At 38.6% G+C, this 16,580-nt stretch overlaps 1 protein-coding gene across 1 annotated transcript in view; it reads right to left on the minus strand.

The window, feature by feature from the left end:
• Positions 1–16,580, minus strand: part of APPL2 (adaptor protein, phosphotyrosine interacting with PH domain and leucine zipper 2) — a 39,238-nt gene that overhangs the window by 6,052 nt on the left and 16,606 nt on the right. The window contains exons 5-14 of the mRNA XM_084533404.1: positions 14,501–14,588; positions 12,267–12,308; positions 12,089–12,147; positions 10,962–11,108; positions 8,484–8,566; positions 3,653–3,811; positions 2,342–2,530; positions 1,973–2,015; positions 1,838–1,894; positions 1,633–1,721 (exon numbers count right to left, since the gene is read on the minus strand). Of these exons, the coding sequence (XP_084389530.1) occupies positions 1,633–1,721; positions 1,838–1,894; positions 1,973–2,015; positions 2,342–2,530; positions 3,653–3,811; positions 8,484–8,566; positions 10,962–11,108; positions 12,089–12,147; positions 12,267–12,308; positions 14,501–14,588 (956 nt within the window). The remainder of the gene's footprint in view (positions 1–1,632; positions 1,722–1,837; positions 1,895–1,972; positions 2,016–2,341; positions 2,531–3,652; positions 3,812–8,483; positions 8,567–10,961; positions 11,109–12,088; positions 12,148–12,266; positions 12,309–14,500; positions 14,589–16,580) is intronic.

The raw sequence follows: 16,580 nt of genomic DNA on the forward strand, positions 1-16,580 counted from the left end.
ACACCATATCTTTGCTTTGGAATGGAGACAAGATTTCCAAAGATCCAAAAGAATCCAAAGTAGATTGAACCAACATTCGTTAACATAAATAAGAGTATATTTTTTATTTACCCATTCCTGAGGTCCCTAATAAAATCCTCATTCTATTTTTTATACCTAAAATTATTGGGGAAAAAAGTAAATAGTGGTATATGAAACCTGAACACAGCCCAACTCTTTGTGGACTGACAGGAAATAGGTTGCTATTGGCCTCCCTGCCCTCTGGTGGCCATATTTACGGTCACATTACCAGTGCAAACAGCAGGGACCTGGATTTGTTTCTGAACTCTTCCTTAAATGGTGATCCTGACATATTTTTGAGATCTCATTTGGCCACAAGCTTCTTTCAAGGTGGTAGTTAACAAACAAGTGTCCTGAACATTTTTCAAGCAGGATGAAATTGTAAGTTTCCTACAGCTACAGAAGTCGTAACTATACATGGTCGCTACATACACACTGGTTTTACTAGCAACATCTTCTATTCTACAAAGTTGGTTGTATACCGTACATAATATATATATACTATGATGTAAAAGTGACTTGTGAGATTAGTTGTCAATTAAATTGTTTGTTCCTTTGCACAGTAAAATGTCTGGTGATTGTTTTCTATGTATAAAATTCCAATCAAAGTGGAACAGCTGTAACTCCTAATAAAATGGGAAAGAAAGCCACTTGACTGGCATTCCCCATACCCACTGAGGAACTTTGGAATCTAAAAGCAGTCACAATAAAGGGAATAATAAATCATAATAAGGGCATTGGTCTGAGGAGACAGAAGATCTAGAAAAGGTTTGAATTTCTAGAAGAAAATACCTGAGCACGAATATACAATTTTTGACAAATCTTACAGAGAACGTTCTTTGTTTAGAAGTCAGCATGAAACAAACCTGCCCTATTTTTATTTATCACATTGCTGCTGAAAGCAGGAATTTAGTCAGGAATTTAGTCCAACACAAGGCTTGAAAGCCAACTCTGATCATGGAGCCTGAAGGATTCCTACTGGGCAAGATGCTGGGATTATTAACAAAACAGATACAGAGAAACCATACATAAAATACATATTTTGAATACAAGCATATCCTAGGGCATGATTAACAATTTTTGAAGGGGGTGTGTGTGGCAGGGAGCTTTATTGATTGACCTGAACGAGCACAAGAGAACAATAGCAACTATTTTATCAGCCCTCACAAGGCATACTCCTGTGTCAGACTGACAGGAATTGGTTGCAGTGATGTGTAAGAATAAACTTATTTAAATGTATAGCGGGGGCTCTGCTGTATTATCCACATTACAAGTCATTCCCTCGCTGAAAAATGGTTACAAGTAAATCACTGTTTGTTTCAGAAGAAACAGCAAAAACAGAATGGCACCTACAAGGACCTTCAAAGCTGCAATGTGGAGCAATAAGCATTACCCTCAACACTTTGCATCTCTTCTGGCTTTCAGTAGAAAACATCAGAAATAGGGAAATTTTCTGGAAATAAAAAAGGTTTGTAAAGCCAGAGCCCAGAGAGGCCTGGATGACGGCTGTCCTGTCAAAGGAACACAGCTGAGCACACAGCAGGCTCTAATCCATGAAAGTGAGCATTTTACCTGGAATGGTGAGCTTCATGTTTTTTCCCAAAGGTGGTAATGGGAGTCACTGCTTGTAGGGCTGTCTGGTTTAACTTGATTGCAGCTGCCTAGGAAAACAAAACAGCAACTCTTTTACATTTGTACATTGGGTGTATCGTCTTGTAAAGAACAACAGCAACGCAAGTTAGAAGGAATGGACTGAAATATGGAAACAAGCTCCCACCTCTGGATTGTCGGTGAGATAGATCTGTCTGGAGATGTTGTTGATGGCACATATCCACTAGAAGGCAAAAACGAAACTCAATTCTTCAAGCTCACTTGTATACAAAAATGACAAACATTAAGATAATATTTTTACCTCTTCATATTCCTTCTTGCTTTCTGCTTGAAGAGTTATACCCCTAAAATGCAAACACAGTGTATCAGTGCTAGCAGTGGACAGAAGGAATGTCTGGCTCCCAGTCTTATAATAAAGCCACCAAACTTTGTCTCTATTAACCATCAAAGGAACAAAAATCATAAATAAGCTGCAGCTAAAGCAGCTTTAAATAGTGCCTTTGCTTTTCAGGCAGTTGTGGGGGAGGATGGGAATGAACACGGTTTTAATTTGGGAACAGCTTTCTGGAAACCCAGAAAGGCTTACTATTACAGCACGCATGTTTTACAGGAAACAGCATCTGAAAGGGTAGGCATGACTGGCTGTCCTCAAAGAAAACCTGTCTCATACGCTTTGCCTGTAGGAGTAGTAATCTGGAAGCAGTATCTTCTGTCTTCGCAGTCTACAGCCATAACAGAGCAGTTGTCCAGGTCCTGAATCAGTCCTCCAGCTACCGCTCCCCTTGGCTGACACATCAAGTTGCCACCTTGAGTGAAGAAATAGAGTCTTTCCCAGGTTGTAGTCACCAGACCTGTTTTACTACAGAGAAGATGCAATGATAAAGACTTGTTGGTATTTAGAAATGATTCCAAATGACCTTACGAAACTTCAAACAAACCCTGGTGCTAAAGCTGAACTTTATGTTCAACCCTGGATGTTTTTTAATGATGAGTCTCTTTAGAAGTAAAAACATCACCTACTCCTAGCAGAGACTAATCCTTAATAAAAGCTGGAGAAATAAATCAATTCTAAACATCCCAAGTCACTTCAGAGAACCTTTTTCTCTCCTAGTTAAGGAATAAACGAATTGTTAATACTGAGTAACTGACATGAAATACAGGTAAGATTGATTTAAAAAAAGAGGTATTTTCAGCTGATGAGCAGCATGAGCAGTTTCAAAACAGAGCCATCATAAGAAAAAGTGTCTTCTGCAAGTATTACCTCATAACCCATCTCTTCCCTAGCTAAGGAGTCCTTTCTACTATATTGTAATCCAGCTCTTAGAATGCTGCTATAAATAAATAAATATCCCATACGAAGAAAAAAAGAACAGAAGATTACTAGTCAAACAAAAATGACCTGAAGCTTAATTAATTACAAAGGCTGGGTTACTATATGCCACCAAACTCTGCTGCTGTATATACATAGCTCCTGCGGAAGGTGATGGAAGATTTTATTTGGAAAATCTGCAGAAGCAACTCTATGTATGGTATATATTCCAAGTTATGCACTTGCATTGTCCACAAAACTTCTAGTTATGCAAACAAGGTGGTTTATGAAAACCCATATTAAATACAGAATATAGCTCTTCTTTGTAAACACCATGTTTTCATTAGCCCTAAGAATTAGGAACAATCTGAGCCCTGCCCCACAAGCTTCTAATTTTTAGCCAGCTGAACACAGGAACTATCCCTGAAGGTGAATTCATCCAGAAGTAAATTTCTGTGTTCAGGGAAACTGCCTCAAATGCCTCTAATTGGTTTAAACTTCTAAAACATGCTGTCAAAGTTGACAAAAATACTTTGAGCTGAGGGGCAAAGCTACTGCAGTGAACAAGGAGTCTAAAACTTCGTTACCTGAGGAGTCTTCAAGATCTAAAAAGAAAATATGTAGCAACAAGTTGGCGATTAAAGAAATGAGCAAGTAGAACAGCCTTCTTACTTTCTAAGATTCAGGTAGCCAGCCTTCTGAATGAGGTTTCTGTTGATAACAGGTGAAGTTACATCAGAGTCTGGGGTGTAAACAGACTCATTAACTGAAATCAAGTCCTGCTGGGATACCCTCATTTTTTCAGCTTCAGCATCCAACTCTCCCTGTATGCTGGAAAACAAAACAAAACAAATCCAAAGCCATCATTAGTCAATTTATACCAGGTTATAGCTAACATTGGTAACGCAACATGAACAAAAACGCCAGCTGAGATCAAATATGAATCTGATTGAATGTATAAACATTTGAGTAAAATCTCTTACTGGTTTGGAGAGTAATGAATGCAAAGATAAAATTTATTTTAAGAGCAGATTTTATAGGAAATGTAACATAAGACTACATGCCCTAGGCTTTCTCTAAGGACTGGATAAATCCGTTCAGTTAGGAAAGAATTGAAGAAGCAGCATACTATAGGGAATTGCTCCCAGAAAACACCATCTGAAGCTGACAGACAAGATGAATACACTCTGAAGATATTAACACTGGTTTAAGGAAAATATGGCTGTCTTTGGAGGCTGGTAGCAAAAGCACAGCCAGGATTTCCCCTTGCTCTTTATTTTGAAATCCCAGCTGGAAAGTGCGTGAACTTGCTCTCAGTATTTCTCAAACAGTAGTTATGCTTTTTTTCCCCTCCAATTTGTGTTGAACGTCTTCTTTCCCCAAACAGTATACAGAGATCAGAATTATTCTGTAAGCCTGAAATGAGTACACAAGGCATGCTGAGAATGAAGAAGTAAGTTCTTTTTTTGAAACAGAGAGAAATCTTCTAAAAGCAACGTGTGTATGAGTTTGCATGACTTAACATATGCAAGTGGTGCTCTAATATAACAGCACAGTTCAAAGTAGGCCTTGCTATAGTACTTCTTGACTTTCATAGAACAATTTCTTATTCTTGCCATGGTGTAACACACTGGAATTCCTGTGAATTCTCCTAGAAGCCATTTCCAAGAATATGAAAATTAAGAAGGCAAGTGGGAACTGCAAGCACAGATTTACGAAGGACAAATCATGCCTGCCAACCCTGATTGTCTGCTGTGATGTGATGGCTAGCTTGGTGGATGTGAGGAGAGGAGTGGATGATGTTTGACTTGACATCAGCAAGACATTTCACATGGTCTCCCATAGCATCCTTTTAGCCAAATTACAGAATCACAGAATCATCTCAGTTGAAAGAGACCTCCAAGATCACTGAGTTCAACCTTTGACCTAACACTAACCAGTCCTCCACTAAACCATATCCCTAAGCTCTACACCTAAACGTCTTTTAAAGACCTCCAGGGATGGTGACTCAACCACTTCCCTGAGCAGCCCATTCCAATGTCTAACAACCCTTTTGGTAACAAAGTTCTTCCTAACATCCAACCTAAACCTCCCCTGGCACAACTTTAGCCCATTCCCCCTCATCCTGTCACCAGGCACCTGGGAGAGTAGATCAATTAGTGAAATACAAACTGGAGAAATGGACTACAAGATGGGTAGAAAACATGGCTGTTTCTGTAGAAAACATTAGGGTAGAAAACATTAAAGGGTTGTAATTGGTGATACACAAAGCCCAATGAGAACTGCTTTTCAGCCTCATGAGATGAAGGCTAAGAGGAGCTCTTACTGCTAGCTGAACTACCTAATGGGAGAGCATACACCAGATGGAGCTAGACTCTCCTTGGAGGCATGCAGCAACAGACATGAGAGAGCAGACACAAATTGTAGCAAGATACTGTGTATGTGTGTTATAGAAATACCTAAAATTGGACTGGAGACAGCACAGAGCACTCTGCTCTAGCTGATCCTGATCTCAGCAGGTGACTGGATGAGATGACCTCTTGAGGTCCATATTGCAAAAGCTGTCCTTTGACTTCCAGAGAAACAATATCAGTATGTATTTGATTTCTTTATTCACTTTTCCATACTTTAGGAGTTATTAACTGCATCCAGATTATTAGAAAAACTCATGAGGTGAGAGCATAACAGTATTTGTCACTGCTTATCTTAGAAGGCCATTAACCCCTGGCACCTATGCTTTAAGCAACTTTAACCCCCTACTTGCATCCCTACTGGTTAAAGCTTTTGGAGTACATGCGTTCATGATACAGCCTGCACAGACCCTGTATTTCTTAAAAATAAAAATTATCCTGGCATCTTCATGGTTCGTGAGACTGGAATCTTCTTGCTAAGGCTCATTTCTCTTCTTTCCAAGACAGAAAAGCAAGAAAAGGTGAGAATTCTGAAATTCTCCATGCATTTGTGGCAGCTAGACAAATCGGTTACTGAGAATATGTCAATGATTTCTCCTTTCTAATGTGTTTTGACACTGTTAGCAGTATTTACTATGTAAACGAAAATACTTTTAAATATGAAGTCAGTTTCGCAATCAGCTTAAATAGATGCAAGACCACATCGCTGCTGACATTTCTAGCTGCACAATGGCTCTCATCAGCGTGTTGTTCCAAATGAAAACAAATGTGACAAATAAAAAGCTTTTAGTCTGTTTAGCAAGCAGATCTGACTCACTGAAGCCTTGTGATCCCTAGCACTAAAGGAGGAAAGGATTGGGCAGCACGTTTTTTTCAGTGGCTCTGTAACCTTAAATAATGAAACCAAGTTCTGTCGGTAACTGCTGAGCTGCAGAGTCAATCAAGATTTTGCAAGCTTCTCTTTCGGGTTTTCCAAAGACATCACACAACACCACACAACTGCACTATTTACATTTGAGTTGTACTTTCCAGCTTTGCTGCATGACGGAAAACATGAAAATCAGACTGAGCAAACCAATTGAGCTGCCTATTTTTACTTCCATTCAGTATTGTGTACTGTCCAGAGTGCAAACCCACCCGAGCTTTCAACAAGGGCTTATTCTACAGCGACAATCCAGTGATAAGATCCTAACTCTGCCTGTAAGACATCAGCAGCATGCTCTACCTTTAATAACATGCACTATTTAAAGGGAGTTTAAAATCTGTCCTCCAACCGCTACAAATGTTATGTAGACTGTAGATGAATTTATTTGAAAATTGAGCATAAGAAGATATATAAATAAGCATAAAATTATAGGAAATAAAGAAACATTTAGCAAAAGAATCTCCTACACAGGGAGATTACTGGTAACACTGTTCTCAAATTAACAAGCATGCATTATTTAAAATGCCACCAGAGTCAGAATAAGTAATGACTTGGAGATACTCCAATATGAAAGGTATGAAGCAATACAGCGAAGGGTTCAGCCTAGCGTTCCAGCTGATTTAAAATAAATGATGAGTGTTCTCTCTAATATGATTACATTTTAAATGTAAAGTTTATAACATTTACAAGGACTTAATTATAAAGAGAAATGTCAATCTCCATTACAAAAAGAGGAGGACAAAGAGAGGGAACAAAGAAAAAGTACTCTCAAAAGCAGGAAAGCACTGAAATAGCAAAAGCATTGAAATAGGGACTTAAACAATTCATGTTGAACTCAGTGGACTGATACAGGCTATAGCAGACGCAATGAGTATTGCCCAGGGCAAGAAGTTTTAGTTCGCTTGTGTCTCTACAACATCAAACGCTACAAGACCTAAATCCTTATCTGGGAGGTTACTTTAACAATAATCCATTATTATTACAGAATCACAGAATTGTCTAGGTTGGAGGAGACCTCAAGATCATCGAGTCCAACCTCTGACCTAACACTAACAAGTCCTCCACTAAACCATATCACTAAGTTTAACATCTAAACGTCTTTTAGATGTTGAACCCAGCAAGTACAAACACCTCTAATTCAGAACCAGCAATTATAAACACCTCTAATTCAGAATGCACTTTAGCTTTGTTATATTAATTCTATTAACCCGTTGCAAAAAAAGAAAGCATTTGAGCACTTTACAGGATACAGTTCCTGGCTATACTGTAAAAACACTGTGCAGTGCACTGGCAGCACTTTCCTTTACATGCACAAACACACCCCCTTTCCACCTGCTACTTTAACAAAATATGCCCAACGGTGCAATGCAAGCATGGAAGCACCCTCCTGAGCCAGAAACATGGGTGCTGCCTATTATGTGTGTGGTGGTTTTACCGTGCTGGGCAGCTAAACCCCACAACCGCTCTCTCACTCCCCCTCCTTTAGATAAGGAGGGGGAGAAGTAAAGCAAAGAACAACTCACGGGTTGAGATAAGGATAATTTAATTAAAGGGAAATAATTATAATAATTAAATAAAGACTACCATGAACTAAACAATTTAACTAAGGGGAAATAAAAGGGAAAGGGGAAAAAGGGAGGAAAACAAACAAACAAAATAAATGAAAGCTATATGGAAGTGCAGAGGAAAGAAATTACTCTCTACTTCCCACAAATGAGTGATGATTGACCACATCCTTGAAGCAAGGCCTCAACGCACGCAGCCGGTGTTCGAGAGGAGGACCGACGCCTTCTCAACGAGAGCCCACCCCTCCCCTCTTCTTCCTGTTTCCACCTTTTATTGCTGAGTGTGACACCACATGGTATGGAATATCCCTTTGATTGATTTAGGTCAGCTGCCCTAGTGATGTTTCTCTCCTCACTTTTTTGCCCACCCCCTAGGAGGGTTAGAGAAAGGCCCAATGCTGTGCCACTGCTGCTCAGCAGTAGACACAACACTGGTGTGATAACACTGCTGTTCCAGCTACAAGTACAGAGTATGGCACTGAATGGGCTGCTGCCGGGAAAGTTAACATTCCAGCCAGACCCAGTACAATGTGCTGAAGGTTTCAGTACTATTGCTCAGAATTCAAAAGAGCAAACAAAAAGAAGCAAAAGTATTGTGCTACCTTTGAACCATGTCCGAAACAGATGACAAAAAGCTGTCCATTCTTTTGGAAAACATCTCTGCTCCTTTCTTGAAAAAGTTGATCTGAAAAATACAAATAAGAGACACTGGAAGTCATCCTGGTTTTGGTAGACAAATAACAGATTGCTTGAACAGTGATCCCATTATGATTGATGCTTTGGGCTGGCAAACAAATACGTGATTAAAACAACTGTGTTGACTTCTTGTATCTTTCTTTTTTGCTCCTTCCCACCCATTCCTGTAGCCCTTTACACACACAAGCTATTGGCTGCTGACAGGTACGTTTCCAATGAATTGCTGAATGACCGCTAAGAGGGAACAGGCAGCCTCCTCCCACACTAGCCCCGTACAGAATTGGTTCTGTGCTGTCACGAGCCATTGTATGCAGTAACACCTTACCAAAAGGACTGGAACATAAATGGTCCATTAGATTTAGTAGGCCCACCTGGAAATTTATGAACTGCTACAGCAAAGGCAGACAAGAAAACAATGAAGTGTAGCTGCACTAGCAGAAGTCTCTAGGGCAATCAGTTACATCAACTACAGTTTTACCATGGATTTTGTTCTGCTAAGGCCAAGTGCACTTTTTATTACAGATGAAGAGTCCACTTTGCTGTTATGGCTCAGCAGGCATGCAGTAGCAGCAAAGCACTCAGTGTAGACTATCTTAGATTTCATCTCTGGCTGTGGGGCACACAGACATAGTTAGGAACTACTGACAGCTCTGTGAATCATGGACATAGGTAGTGGTGTGTGTGCAATTAATTATTTTCCCCCCCCCCAAAAAAAAAAAAAAAAAAAAAAGTGAGTTACTCTGGAAATAAATGTAAAAACATCAAAACAATTCTCTGCTGTTAAGCAATTTATTAGATATTTATTAGTATTAGTATTTATTAGTATTTAATATAAATATATTTATTATTATTACTTTATATAAATATAAGATATTTAATATTATTATTTATTAATATCAATTTATTAGATATTTAATCCAATTTTACTTGTGATTCCACTCCTTTTCCCTATTCCTGGGACACAGAATTCCTCTTGCCTGTAACTTACATTTCTGCAACTATGTTCTTGACCACAGATTCCCCTTACAGACAAAGGAGAGAAAGCAGACTCTTTTCAAGAATGATTCACCTATTTACTTCAGAAATCTAATGCAGAAGGGAAGAGCCCTACATTCCACTGAATAATGAGAGACTGCCATGCCTGTCTTAGATGTTGATGCCAGTTTTCAGTCAAATAGAATCACCGGTTGGAAAAGACCTCCAAGATCATCCAGTCCAACTTGAATAAACCCTCTATACTAGCCATGACTTCCAAAAAATTCTTATGTTCATTCTTTGGAAATATGAAATATTAGACATGTTTTGAGCAACTAATAAAGAAAATACATACTTTAAAAGCTAATGGGGGGAGATAGGGGGTTCACAGTATTAAAGGATTGGTATCAACTGGCTTCTGGCCACATTGACAACCTGAGACTTTCCTGTATAAAGCAATGAGAGATTTTTTTGCTAGATCAAGGAAGTTGTTTGGCTTCCAGAAAAGGGAAACAGGTGCAGTTTTTTGCTCAGGATAAGTAATTATACACTAGAGAGACAGTACGAATTTCCATGTAAAGCAAACGAATTCTCTTTAAGTACCTACTTTATATAGGACACATTATCTGCAGCAGACACAGGACACTTGACATGGTGATCCAGGCTACCATCTCAAAAGGACCACTGCATTCATTTTTCCATGACCCAATTCTCATTTTCCCTTATGCTTTCTTTCATCAGTGTTGAACTACAATAGACCCTTAAAATGGGCAAGTCATGAGAATCAAGTGTTGTGAAAGTGCTCGTTTATTAATCTTCCTGACATCCCGGAGGGTCAGGTTAATTGTATCACTGCTGCAATTTACAGATTTGAGAAATGTGTGTTCAGCCACTATATCAAATTGCTGGCAGAATAAAGATTAGAAACAGGATTTCCCAGATTTATGCTCAATCCACCCTAGTGTTCTGTCCTTCTAGTTCTCCAGTGGATGCTCTGTTCCCTGTCGTGTACACTCCTCATCAGTATGCTGAACATTATGTACCAGGAGGGGAACTGCTACATAGGAGAGTTTGTGCAGACACAGAGTAAAGAGTAGAAGTAAATGCTATTGTACAGATAGCTTAGCTGTGAAAAGAATCAACCCCAGGGTCATTTTGCATACGTGTGTATGTAAATGTATGGATAATAGTACATATTTTTCCCATTGCTATCTTTCCTGGATAGCTAAACATTCAACCATCTGCCACAAACAAAACCATTTGTTAGAACCTAGGCATGCTGAATAAAGTTGTTTAGTTTTCTTTTATTTTCATTTGTAAGTTCTCAAAAATAAATAAATATCCAGAGCTACAATGTTTCACTTTCCCTGGTAAAGGTATAACTGATAGAGTCGTTTTACTGTCCATACCTGTCCTCGTGTATATCCTAGCATAGGTTCCATCATTGCCACTCTCTTCCTGTACTGCAGAGCATTCAGGGCACAGTAATACTGCAGAGATGAAAGATGCTGCTTTCTCCTTGCATTTGCCACTTCTTTGGCCACTTCTGCCTTAAGCTAAACAAAAATTGATAAGAGGTTGACAAAGTGTTATAGTGCATATGGGTATATTTACTGATTATTTTCAAATTATCTTTAAACAACAGTCATTACAGAACTTCTCCACTTTAAAATGAAGGATGAGAAACTAATAAAGCAAATCCAAAACCCAAATCAACCTCGAGCCCTGCTCTGTCAAGATACTTAAGCATTTGGACAATCCCTGTGACTATAAACTAACTCAACTACCGCAACTAACATTCTAGATCTGATCTCAATGCAAGAGATTTATTTGCAGCTGAGATCACAACACAAGCCTCTAAGTGCAGAAAGCAGAGATGAATAATTCACAAGATGCTGTATCACATTCTGTTCTGCAACGCACTTTGAAAGACCATCCTGTAGGACTGAAGCACTCTTAAAGGATAGGGCCAATCACACATTTCCAGCATACAGAGGTATATTTTGGAATAGTGCTCCAGTGGGCAATGAAGAAGAAACGTAAAACAATCCCACCAACACGGTTTGGTGTACTGTAAATGAAATGACAATCCATACAGAGAAATCTAGCAGAAAGGCAGATGTGAAACAATGGTATGCTTTATAAATAGCAGACACAAGGCTTCATGACATGGTTTACAATGAATTGCACCAGTGATACAGCATCATCACATTAGCTGTACAACAGTAGGTCCATACAAATCTACTTATGGCCATTTGGATCGCATCTGTCTGAAGAGCTCCTCTGGACCTGAGGGGCTCTAGTTCAGCAAGATACTGGGTCATTTGCTTAACTTGGGGAAAACAGGTATAACTTTGCTGAATGGTTGTCTAAAAGCTTTGTGTCTGCTTAGAAACTAAATCACAAGTAGTCTTGAGCTACCATGACTTTAACTGATGAACTCTCCAAAATTCTTAAGTGTATGTAGGGACTAGCTACAATGATGAAGACAGAACGGCTGATGAAAACTTTTCCTTTTCCCTTTTACGTTCTTTACCTTTTCATTTTCTTTCCTTTTCGGTAACCTGCTATACTTTGCCATGGACACGTCATGTTCTGTAGACAAGGAATATTATTTTTTTTAGAAATGTGATGTGTGTGTGCATAGATTAAAAATGTCTTCTGTGATATAACAGGTGCACGCCATTAGAAACAAACAAAACCAGGAAACATACCATTGCTAGCAAGGCCAAAAAGATCCTTCAACGTGCTTACTTCTGGAAAAGAGAAATTGAATATTCAAAGTAAAAGCTGCTGTAAACGCTTTGTTCAACTGAGATGACTTATGGCACTGTTAATACCTAAATCATTCCAGTCATTTCAAAACAGAGATGCACACACAAGTCATGCCTATCTTGAAAATGATAATAAACCAGATCAGTTGCTAGAGAAATTAACAGACAGATAGGAAAGCAAGAGTGAAGTTAGTTTATTTGACTGAGAAAAGTTATCACTATGAAAAAGATTCCTTATATGTCAGTGTCATTCACCCAAAGCATCGTTTCACTATGCTTTCACAAAAGGCCCTCCACTGCCTTAAAAGACCAGCAGTTCTGAACATCCTAACAATGCCTATATGATACCAAGAAATCTAATGAAGTCCTAGAGATACATGAACTAAGGCCCTTCCCTGTACATAATCTTCATCAAACTGGAACATTTTTTTGACTAAGCTTCTCTGTGAAAATAAGTATATGTCTAATCCATCTGATTGCTGGCTGTGACGTTGACATAACAAACATTGGCCACCAGTTTCTGATGCAGGTAGGAGGAAGAGAAACTAAGCAGGCGACTCAACTTTCAGTAGTGTTGGGTACAAATCACTTTCAGTTCCCCTATCAATGTATGTTTAACTGGCAAAACTCTTCTCAGAAACCAACAAACTAAGCACATTCACAAGACCATAAGACCATTATGCAATTCTGAAAAGAAAATGGGTAAACTGTAGGATGTCATCGCGGTCTCTGATTATTTCTAACAACCTATTCAGAAATCAGTTTCATACCACTTTTTTCTTCCCAGAACACTTCCACATGATTCCAATGCAGAATGACAGAAATTCTTCCCAGGTGTGACTAACTTGCACCTAAAGGTTTCTGTAGTACTCAATACATAACAAAATCGGAAGTAAAACAAGAACACAGTTTATCTTCTCTGCTTCCTTGTTTAATCCTATGATGAAATTTCAGTACGGCCAATCCTCTGCTAAAAACGCTGCTCTACAGATTGTGTCAGAGCAAAACGGTGGTGGGGATGGATGGAGAGAATAAAAAAAAGATTTTGACATCCAGGTAAACTGAATAAACTTCAATTTTTTTGTCACGAACCAGCTGAGGCTTTGGTTGCATCTTCTTTTTCCATCTCCTTTTATGAACTAGGGACATAATCCATACAGATGGGACCAGATTCACTGCATCAGTGAGGCCACATTAAAGAGGTGTAAGACCATTTATAGAATCAACATCTGAGCATGCAAATACAAATATTTGGTACTAGATTACAAAATTACAAAAACTAGATTACAAAATACCCATTTTTATAAGTACTTTGATGTATCCCGTGGTTTCAAATGAGATGCTACGATACCAGAAACTTCTAACAGTCACTATTTTGCTATTTATTTATTTCGTCTCCCATCAAAATGATGTTTTCCAAAAATATATAAACAGGAGAGTAAACTTCGCATGAGAAACATAGAAACATTGGTTGTTTTTTTTTTTTTTTTTTTTTTTTTGCTAAGCCCTGGAAATGCTGCAGTAAGAACTCATGTTTCTGATGCCTATGTAGGTTACAGTGTCCTTGACCTCGACTATCAACTTGTCTCTTTTGAAATCACAACAAATGTTTGCACTCCTGCTTTACTGTTTAAGGAATTTCCAAGTTTGCGCAATCAGGTTACTTGGAACTACCCCTGGATGGAAGGGGCTTAAAGAGAACTAATTGCTTATAAAGGAGGGGATGTATCATACTATAAAGTTGAAAAAGCATTCCTGCTTGTGATTTTTCAAACAACCCCAAACTCTGGAAGTGGGATGAAGGTTGTTTGCAAGCCAGGTACATTGCTAAATTTCCCTGCTTTAGGCAACTGTAACATCATTGGCTTCAGTGAAATTACACTCATGTAAAAGTGGAGTGACCCAACAAAGACCAAGTTGTGTATTTTCGAACTTGCACCACAAGGGGCATAACCCATACGTGGCAAAACTGCACTATTTATGTCTGAGTAAAAGCACACGGCCTGTAAAGGAAATTCTGTAGCAGGGAAACAAACAAACAAATTAAAAAAAAAAAACAACACTTTTCTGTGAGTTACCATAAGAACAAATTATATGACATTATGCCTCAGCTTATTACAAAACAAGCAAGAAGGAACACCAAGAGGAAAATTAAAATTTAAACTAAAACTTACCTGTGAGATCCTTTTCCCGAAATTGTATTATTGGGAGAACCATTGTATCTGCAAGCTGTTTTGCCAATTCAGAATGAAGAATATTGAGCTAAAACAGAGAATAGAGAAATGCTCTAAGACAGAATGTAAACAAAAAGAATAAGATACACTGTCTGCTGCTGAACAATCTGTAACCAGTGCTTATACAGGCTAATAAAACACACATTGGTAACCTTAATCATGAGAAATACAAAATTCTTAGCAAAGCTCTCACCAAAAAATAATATGGAAGGTCCAGTGGTTTTATATTTCTACCATTTGGGATCAGAAATACCATATCAATGGTATTATTGATATGGTGTTATTATTGTTCGCAGAACCACAGAACCATTTAAGTTGGGAAGGACCTCTTGAGATCACCTAGTCAACCCACCTTGCTCAAGTAGGGTCAGCTAGGGCATGCTACCCAGGACCACGTCCAGCCAGGTTATGAGAAACTTCAGACAGAGACTCCATAACCTCTCCAGGCAACCTGTTCCAGTTCTTGACCACCCCTACACTATTAATCGTTCTGGCCTTATCCATGCCTTCTTCAAGGCATTAAAAAACCGTGACCAGGAAACATCAGTTTATCTAAATTCTGGTATCTGGGCCTTTGTATTAATTACTTTGGAAACTCATGTAAAACACTCCTTGATGCCACCTAAAAAAACAGGTCCTGATCAAGACACTGATGGCTACAGACCAGCAGCCATCAACATATATCTTGAAGTGTGACATATTATCCTATTAGTTAATAACCAGGAACATGAGGCAGACTTGCCAGAAGATAAAACTGGAACAAAAACATGTACCTTCATGCTGCGCGTTGCTCACACTGTTTGACAGAGGGAACCATTCCTGTCTCTTACTTTGGTACATTTACAAACACACATTTTGTCCAAACAAAAGACTCCAGTCAATGTAATTTGAAGTTTTCAAAGTAAAACATAAAGCAATCTTAATTTGTATATAGTTTAATGTGCCAATTTAAATTAAAACCTTCAATTCATCCACACTTCTATTTCTTTTACTTTTTGCCCCTCATGTAAAGTCGGAAAAAGTTACGAGTATAACCAAAATTTTCAAAATTACAAGTTCAATGTCTGGCAACCACAGTCACCTTACAGATTTTGTCCTTCTTTTCATAATACTTGAGCTCAAATGTCTCCTGCTAAGTTAAATGACTCCTACGGTCTTTCTGCATGCAACTGTCAACAGCAACATGCCCTTTTCCCAGTAAGAATTAGATGACCACAGTGACCTTTTTCCACCAGAAAGATTAGCACCACATTCTACGTAATGCATCTTACTCCCATTTCCACCTAGGTTGAGGCAGACCAACAAGCCCCAGTGGTTAAACTATGACCACAATAATCACGGTACTATAATCGCTCCATTTTCCAACCTAGTATCTACCACAGCTTTCTGGTGAACACTTAAGCACCCACTGCAGGCTTTCATTGTAACCTCTACTTCCTCAATACACGTGGATGCAAACAGATGCAAGGCAAGCTTTTAAAAAAATCTTTTAAATATATATATACACATAAGTATTTGTGAAAGATCTATATATCTAACCTACAAAACGTATTTCTCCCATGGAAGTAAAAGTACACAAAATCTTTCAAAAAAAAAAAAAAAAAAGAAAAAAGACTCATGTTTATACATCACCTTACACAACTGAGTTCAGCCCTCAGCTAGAGTTGTTAAGCCCTATAATAATAAAGTCAGCTTTGGAGGAACAAACTGCAGAGCAATGATCCACAGGAGAACCATCTAAATTAGAGCACGAGCCCCAGCACTCTACGGGTTTTGAAGAGCCACACCTGCCATCTGTGCCCAGCAGACGAAGATGTAAGATGCTTCCATCTACTTCAGTGCTTAAAACATATTTCTGTGAGACAGATGGGGATTTTGCACTAAGTGGTTAATTCCTGCCTACTGTTTTATAAGGATCCAAGAACTTTTCATTTCCCACATGCTGCATTAGAGCAGTTCACTTGATGATTAATTCTAGTGAGTAACCCAGCGGGATTTCATCTGTAATTTGCTTCTATTA

The sequence above is a fragment of the Aythya ferina genome (assembly GCF_964211825.1).
Source record: "Aythya ferina genome assembly, chromosome: 1".
In the NCBI taxonomy this organism is placed as follows: Eukaryota; Metazoa; Chordata; class Aves; order Anseriformes; family Anatidae; genus Aythya; species Aythya ferina.